Consider the following 8,658-nt stretch of genomic DNA (forward strand, 5'->3'; position numbering starts at 1 on the left):
GTTTCTCTTACATGCCCTTGCTTTCATCCTAACATCTTAGGAAAGAGAGGAAACTGGTGTCTATAGAATTTTAAAGTAACAATAAATCTAGACATTTTGATCTTCATCTCAAACTGCCAAAATGCATATTCGATTTAACCTTTTGAGACCTCTTCATATTTAATATTATATAAGAAAACACTTATAACTATATACGTTGTAGTGTTTATAACTCATCATCTATGATGAACTCATTTCAGTTTCTTCACAGAAAATTAGATCAAGTCCCTAGCCAGAAGTATCACAAAACCTAACTTATTTCACTCATAAACATGTGTGCGATTATTAAAATTGTTTATGCCATAGCTGTATTAAGAGTAGTGATTGAAAAGAAATGATATATTGTTATATTAATCACCAACCAGATTTAACTTTTTTTAGCCTTCTGTTGATTTCCATTTTTATGTCTTTCATAAATAATACTGGTAATCTAAGGGAGTAGGATTTGAAAATATAACTGTATTAATATATTTAATATATTTCCAAATTATCATGAGAAAACCTATGAGGCTTTTACTTGTCTGCTTTTGTCTCTTCAATTCTTTTCTTGAGAGTTAAGCGTTTAAGAAAAGGAAAAAAAGAAAACGAAAATAAAGAAATCGATTGTATATAATTCCTAAATGTTTTAAATGAACATAGACCAGCTAGCTTCATGATACTAAGTTATGATGTATTGAGTATATATGTATATATGTATATATGTATATATGTATATATGTATATATATATGTATATATGTATATGTATATATGTATATATGTATTGAGGTGCTCAAAGAAAAGCGAAATAATGTTATTTCCAGCTACAAAGAATTATATGGAAAAAATTATATGGAAAAAATTATATGGAAAAAATTATTTTATGTTCTCTCCCTCGTTAGAAAAATCTTATGATAATAATAATAATAAGTCGAAGAAAATATAAGCCCTGCATGATTCTTTTCCCTTAAAGGAAAACCTCATCCTCCCTCCTGTTTCTAGGTAAGTCACTTTCTCTCTCTCTCTCTCTCACTCACTCTCTCTCTCTCTCTCTCTCTCTCTCTCTCTCTCTCTCTCTCTCTCTCTCTCTCTCTCTCTCTCTTGCTCAAAATCATCTGTAGGTGGCAGCAACAACAGTTACCAGTCACATTTCCCACGTGTGCTTCGAACGATGGTTGAATTCTGAATGATACACACAAGACAAACGGAAAAGTGCCATGGCAAGATGAAACGTTTTGGAAATTAATCCTAAGTCATCCTCACGTGATAATCAGCATGGGAATACGACAAGAGATCCCACATTTGCACCCGAGAGAAACACAGAGGGATGTGTATGTAGTTTGTAAAGGAAACGGTAATCAAGTCTATATGAAGAACCATCAAACAAGGTGAATAAGCACTGGAGGGAAAAAAATAAACAAGAGAAATAAAACGATATCTTTCAAAAACTCATAGAATGAAATCCTAAATACGTAAGAGACTTGCCCTCATGCTATCATTCAATCTCTCTCCTTCTGCGTCTCTCAACCACTTTTAAAAGTAAAGAAAATAGAAAAAGGAAAACCTCACCCTCTCTCCTATTTCTTAGTAAACTTTCTTTCTCAGCTTCTCTTATTCCGAAAGCAACTCTAGGTGGCAGCACGAACAGTTGCCAGTCAAATTTCACATAAGAAAAAATCAGTTACATGGAAATCAACAAAGTGATTCTTTTAGTTACCTCCCTCGCCCATTGCTTTTAGATATCAACATCTCTAAGCGATGTTTTTGTGTACTAAATACTGGAAAAATTTCAACTGATAAAAATGTTTTAATTACCTTACCATAACTCAAATCCTAATATATGTGTACTTACACGTTATAAGATTTAGGAGCATATTTCTTGAATTACCTTAGTTTTATGTTTTCCTCAATCCATTTCTTATCAGATATCTGAAAATAAAAGAAAATAATATGAATGTTTGAAGGAATGAGTTTTCAACATCTGACATAAAAAGCACACTTATAACTATATACGTTGTAGTGTTTATAACTCATCATCTATGATGAACTCATTTCAGTTTCTTCACAGAAAATTAGATCAAGTCCCTAGCCAGAAGTATCACAAAACCTAACTTATTTCACTCATAAACATGTGTGCGATTATTAAAATTGTTTATGCCATAGCTGTATTAAGAGTAGTAATTGAATAGAAATACTACAATAGATAAGTGTAGCTACAATTATCTGGTGGAGATAATCCAATCCATATTACAACAGATACACATGATTTTCTTTTTTTACTTATTTATAGTTTTTAGCATGGTGCACTGGTTTTGACATGGGATTAGAATGGAAGATATCTTCTGAATAGAAACAGAGCCATATGATGATAAGAGAATTTTATTTCACCAATTTAAACATCTGTCAGACTGAGAAAGTTATACAATACACCTAGTACATATTAAAAAAAAAAAAAAATAGAGACTAAGATGAAAGGAAGAAAAGAACAGGTACTAAAGATAAATGATCTTATTATTTAATATATTTAATATATTTGTAGCCTCCATCAATTAAAAGATCTATTCATTGGTGAAGCCTTCAAGATAAATTCCACCGCCAACGTTGGTTGCTTATTAAAAACAACTTTTCTCTATCCTCTGCCTCACATAATTAATTTTTGGAACTGGAATATAAAAAAGGGTCGGCTGAAAAGTTCATGTGATGACTAAAATACTCCCACGGTATGTGACAACATACTTCTTCCATTGATACTGCAGTGTTTGGATACTATTGGTAAAGAAGCTTTCGTCCTGTTAGCTAAAAATGTCATCACCAGAAGATATGACGTCATCATCCCTGCGATACTTGCTCCCAAACAAGTGTTGTTTCATGTTAAGGAGCAAATGATAGTCAGGACAATAGGGAAAGTGATCAACCAGTTCAAAGTCACAATCACGTACAACAGCCATTGAAACGAAAGACTTGTGCGCTGGAGAATTGTCCTAATGAAACAAGACCCCCCCCCTTTCTTCACTTTTCTTGGGCATTTAGTCTTGATTGTCTTTCGTAACTGTCTCAGCAAGTTGACATAGTCCACTACATTGATGGCGTGGCTCTTTTGAAGATAGTCTAGCTTTTTTTACTGTTTGATAATGAATGTCATCAACAGCAGAGATGATATTCTGTTCACTGTGATGCCGGTTCTTAGTCAAGTATTTTGGTCACATTGGGAAACAGGTGATAGTCAGATAGGGCCAAATCATGACAATAAGGAATAAACCAGTTCAAAGCCAGTCACACACAACAGCCATTGAAATAAAGGATTTGTTTTATATATAGGTTATCTTGTGGACGAGGCTGAAAGGAATGAGGACAGAAATATTCCTCTTGAGTAAGGCCCTCATCGACTTTTCAAGTTTCACTTGAAAAGGAAAGTGAAGATGAAAAGGGAGGTGTTGTCCTCGAGGGAATTTATGAAAAGGTGGGTGTAAATTGCAAGAGTGGCTGAACTTGAGTGTTCTAATCAATTCCGATTGCGAATAGCCACAGAGAGAGAGAGAAAGAGAGAGAGAAAGAGAGAGAGAGAGAGAGAAAGAGAGAGAGAGAGAGACAAAGAGAGAGAGAGACAAAGAGACAGAGAGAGACAAAGAGAGAGAGAGACAAAGAGAGAGAGACAAAGAGACAAAGAGAGAGAGAGACAAAGAGAGAGAGACAGAGGGAGAGTGAGACAAAGAGAGAGAGAGACAAAGAGAGAGTGAGACAAAGAGAGAGAGAGAAACAAAGAGAGAGAGAGAGAATGAGAGAGAGAGAGAGAGACAAAGAGAGAGAGAGAGAGAGAGAGAGAGACAAAGAGAGAGACAAAGAGAGAGAGAGAGAGAGACAAAGAGAGAGAGAGAGAGAGACAAAGAGAGAGAGAGAGATGAAAGTCTACTAGGCATGGAATTACATGGCCACTTCCACTACGAAACTAGCAAATTAATTGACCAGGAAGCATCATGAATGTAGCTCAGCAAGGGTGACTTGATAACGAATACTGAAAGCGTAGTCATCAATATCCAGGATCAGGCATTGCAAACCAACTCAGGGAAAAAGGATGTATACCACACAAGCGCAAAGAATCTCTGCAGAATATGTAGGTAGAGGGTCGAAAGCGTGACTCACATTGTTGGTGCTTGTGAAAGTCTTGCACAGAACGAGTACAAGCGCAAACACGACAAGATAGCCGAAAACTTTCACTGGCTACACTGTCGGAAGTATTGCTAGGAGGTACACTGAAAAAGACACACTGAAAAAGATAATGGACGAAAAGCAGAATCCAAAATATCCTCGGATATAGTAACCATTATGACGGACAGACAAGAGTGCTTAATAATCTATGTAGCAGTGACAGGAGATCAACATATTGTTATGAAATAAAAAGAAAAGATGGATAAATATGGAGACCTGAAAATTGAGATCACCAAGATGTGGCTGCTACGAGATTCGAACATAAAATTTGTCTCTGTTGTAATCGGAGCATTGGGTTTAGTACCATCCAACCTGAAGAAACATCTGGAAACTTTAGAAATACCCTGCAATCTAGGTATATTGAAAAAAGCGGCATTATTTAAAACTTCAAACATATAGTGTGAAGTATTGTCTGTTTGAGATCCTTGCTGTGACTTGACAGACAATACAAACCTCCGGTAGACATAATATCTTCAATCATCAACATCACGATATTGGATACTGTGCGACGTCTTCAATAATAATAATACATGCAACACCTCAAGTTCCAACTACAGTAATAGACCTCCCAAGGCAAGCTGACAGGGTACTATTGCCCTTAATATTACCCAGGGACGGAGAATATCCATGATCTCGTTTATTAATCAATACCTTACAGAGACAAATGATATTTGCTGGCAGCGGACAGGAGGGTGGTACCCTAAACATAGCGTACCCTCTAATAGTATTCTAAAAGTATTCATTCAATGTACGGAAGCTCCTTCATACCAGACAGGTCTAGTTGCAATTGCTAATCTAGGAATGAATTCTCATTGCAGAAGGTCTAACGTTGTCCTCAAATATGCTGTTCATAACACACTTCAAAAATTCTACTAGTTACTGTACTGGAACCTCAGTTACTTTCAAGCGTAGATATGCTGCCCATTTAAATTCGTTTAATCATGAAGAGCACAGCAAACTACCTCTCTAGCTGACGACGTGCATTATCTTAATTAGAAGAAAATTCCCTACAATATTTCCTGGTCTAAAATTGGTTCCACATACATACTCGTTTGCACCGCACTAAACATTCTCTCCGAGCAGCACTAAACATTCTCTCCGTGTATACAGTCTCCTTATGTCCATAGTTTCTCTGTAGGCCTTATTAATAATGTATCTTCATTAAGCACTGACACTAACTTTTAGATTTTTTAAATTTTAAGCGTTAACTTTATTTTAACTTCTATTATTTTTTTAATTAAATTTATTTTAGTTAGTTATCTTTATCTTAATTTATAACCTTTTTATGACACAAATCTTAAATCATTTTCTTGCTAGTTGACATTCGTTAGTGGCTAGACTACTTTACATATCCACCCCTGTAAAATTTGACCACCCACTATACACTTGTTTATTATCTTTCTTTTGTCCACTTTATTACCTACAACCCACTCTCATTGATATCCAGCTCTGTAGGTTGGGCATCTGTTTTGTTCTTTTTCATCCCTTATCTCTCAGTCTTTAAATTAGCTCCCACCCTAACCCCTAACTTCTTTGGATGACAATGCCAGTTTACTAGCCCTTACCACTAACTCCCACTAATTTCCAAAGACAATAATACCCCTCATCATACTGCTTAGTATATCTACTACACTGTCCTTATCTTTTTATTTAGCTATCTTTCTCATACCAGAGTGCATTATTTAATCCCCAGCCCTCTCGTAGGACTTAATACCCCTCAGTATACTGAGCAATGTATAATACAAACCTTTTACCTATATAACATCTCTCACATCAAAATGTATCTGTATTCCTCTTCTCAGTATTTGTAAAATTTTGGATCTGTTCGTATTTATTTTCTCACAATATGGAGTACAGTATAAGAATTGTTTCTCTTTTTTCACCATACCATGCCACCTAACCATTTTTTCTGATCATAGATTTATCTAAAGAAAACCCGATCTAACTGGACTTGATTGGACTCTCCCAACCTCTTGAACATAATGAACGATAACAAATATAATTGATGAGGAATATGCTTCAACTGGTTTACATATATCTCTCCGATATCGGAATACCCAACTTACAGAGTCTTCGCTCGATGCGAATCTCCAATAGCGGGGGTATCCCAGAAAAAGCTATCACAAACTATCCTTACTATTTTTCATTATTCGTACCATTCGCTATATAGCTAAAATGAGATTGAATTAAATGAAATTAAACGTCTTTATCCTGCATTGCTCAGATGTTTGCCTTTCCTCAAACACTTTAACCTATACTTACTGATTCCAAGGGATGCCACCACTTGCCATGTTTTGAACAAGTCAATCACATAACAACAACTTACACCACGCATCTAGCTGGAATTTTGGTGACACACGTATTTGAACACTCAGAACGAATACCTATTAGTATGAGTCATCATAAAGGTAACTTGTATTATCCCTCCTCTCTCACTCTTTCTCTGTATATGTGTGTATATATATATATATATATATATATATATATATATATATATATATATATATATATATATAACAAAGGCTCAACCGAAAGAACAGAACGTGGAGAAAACATTCGAGGAAAGCAGAGGAAACGTGACGAAAATTTAACGGACGGGAAATTTAGACAGATATGATACACGGAATGTTCACACCTGAATTTTCCTCGTTAGTAAATTACTCAGAATATCATAGTTTCTTGCCATTCCCATTGACACCACTGAATTTTGGAGGCACCAGTGCTGTTATCAAGCCACTGGGAAAAAGCCAGCAAATGTAGACAGAAACAAACAAGATATCATATAAATACAACAAAGAAATATGCATACACAACTGCACGAAGACTTACAGCTATATACAGCAATAGAAAAAAATGATTATACATATACCACAAATACAGCAGAAAGAGTTTTGCAGCTATTGAATGAACTTAGTAGGGTCACGCAAAATTGACATGGAGTAAGTCTCAGAAGACGTAAGAAGAGTCCAGATCAGCATGACCAGTCTGGGTCAAAGGCAGGGCGAAAACGAGCAACACCTCCTTCACGAGACACTGGTCATATGGTAGGGAAGAGGAAGTGTTGAGAGCAGGAAAGAATGGGACACAACAGGAGAGAGAGAGAGAGAGAGAGAGAGAGAGAGACAGACAGACAGACAGATAGACAGACAGACAGACAGAGAGAGAGGGGGATTGGAGAAACTGAGAGAAAGAGAGAGAAGATACAAAAGAGGCAAGCAAGGGCGGAAAGAGAGTAAGGGTGATAGAGTAAGATTAGAGATGTAAAGAGATAGAGTAAGAGGGAAAGAGGGGAACAGAGTGAGTGAACGAAAAAAGAGGAGACAGTGAAAGAAGATAAAAGTACAAAGGAGGCAAGCTAGGGCAGAAAATGAGAGTAACAGTGGAAAAAGATATACTGTAAGAGTAGAGGTGGAAAAGGATAGAATAAGAGTAGAGAGATTTAAGATCCGCACAATAAAAATTCAAGAAACATATTTTACAACAAACAGCGTGTCTGATCACGTGGTAAGGGAGAGGAAATGCTCAGAGAGTGGGAGGCAGAGAGAGAGAGAGAGAGAGAGAGAGAGAGAGAGAGAGAGAGAGAGAGAGAGAGAGAGAAAGAAAGAGAACGAAGGAGCAGAGGAATTAGTGAAACAGAGAGAAATAAAGGAGAAAACAAAGGTAAAAGGGAAGCAAGCAAGGGCAAAAAGAGAGAGTAAGAGTGTAGAAAGAGATAGAGGAATAGTAGAGGTGGAAAGAGACAGAGGAATAGTAGAGGTGGAAAGAGACAGAGTAACAGTGAAAGATGTGGATACAGAGAGAGAGAACGAAAAAGAAGGGGAGACAGAGAAAGAAGAGAAAGGTACAAGAGAAGCAAGCAAAGGCACAAAAGGAAAGTAAGAGCGGAGAAAAGATAGAGTAAGAGGAAAAGAGGGGGACAGAGAGAAAGAGAGAACGAAAAAGAAAGAAGACAGAGTGAAGTCGTAAGGCTTCGTGCTGTTGCATATTCGTAATTCTTTGTTGTATTTCTGTCATGTTTGTTTCTGTCTTACTATACATTCACTAGCCTTTTGCCAGTAATTAAAAAGAATATTGGCGCCCCCAAAAATGAGTGGGCTCAATGGTAATGGCGCGAAATTAACTATGATTCTTTTGTGTCATTCACTAACGAGGAAAACGCAATTGCGAATATTCCGTGTATCATGTCTTTATCAAAATTTCCCGTCCGATACGTTTACGTCTAGTTTCCCGTTTGCTCTGCTTTCGCTTACATTTTTTCCTCCTTGTGTTCTTTCTGTTCAACTTTTGATAGATCCGTGTGGCGCAAGGCACACTCTGTCTCATATATATATACATATATGTGTGTGTGTGTGTGTGTGTGTGTGTTTGTATGCATATGTATATAAGCAGACAGACAGACATACCTACACGCATATATATATATATATATATATAT

General features: G+C 36.4%; 1 protein-coding gene across 2 annotated transcripts in view; it reads right to left on the reverse strand.

The window, feature by feature from the left end:
* LOC106871768 (uncharacterized) overlaps positions 1–8,658 on the reverse strand; it is a 629,775-nt gene that overhangs the window by 446,585 nt on the left and 174,532 nt on the right. For both annotated transcript variants that reach the window (XM_052974057.1, XM_052974056.1), the window contains exon 10: positions 1,906–1,946. In XM_052974057.1, the coding sequence (XP_052830017.1) occupies positions 1,906–1,946 (41 nt within the window). The remainder of the gene's footprint in view (positions 1–1,905; positions 1,947–8,658) is intronic.

This window comes from Octopus bimaculoides, chromosome 17 (genome assembly GCF_001194135.2).
Source record: "Octopus bimaculoides isolate UCB-OBI-ISO-001 chromosome 17, ASM119413v2, whole genome shotgun sequence".
In the NCBI taxonomy this organism is placed as follows: Eukaryota; Metazoa; Mollusca; class Cephalopoda; order Octopoda; family Octopodidae; genus Octopus; species Octopus bimaculoides.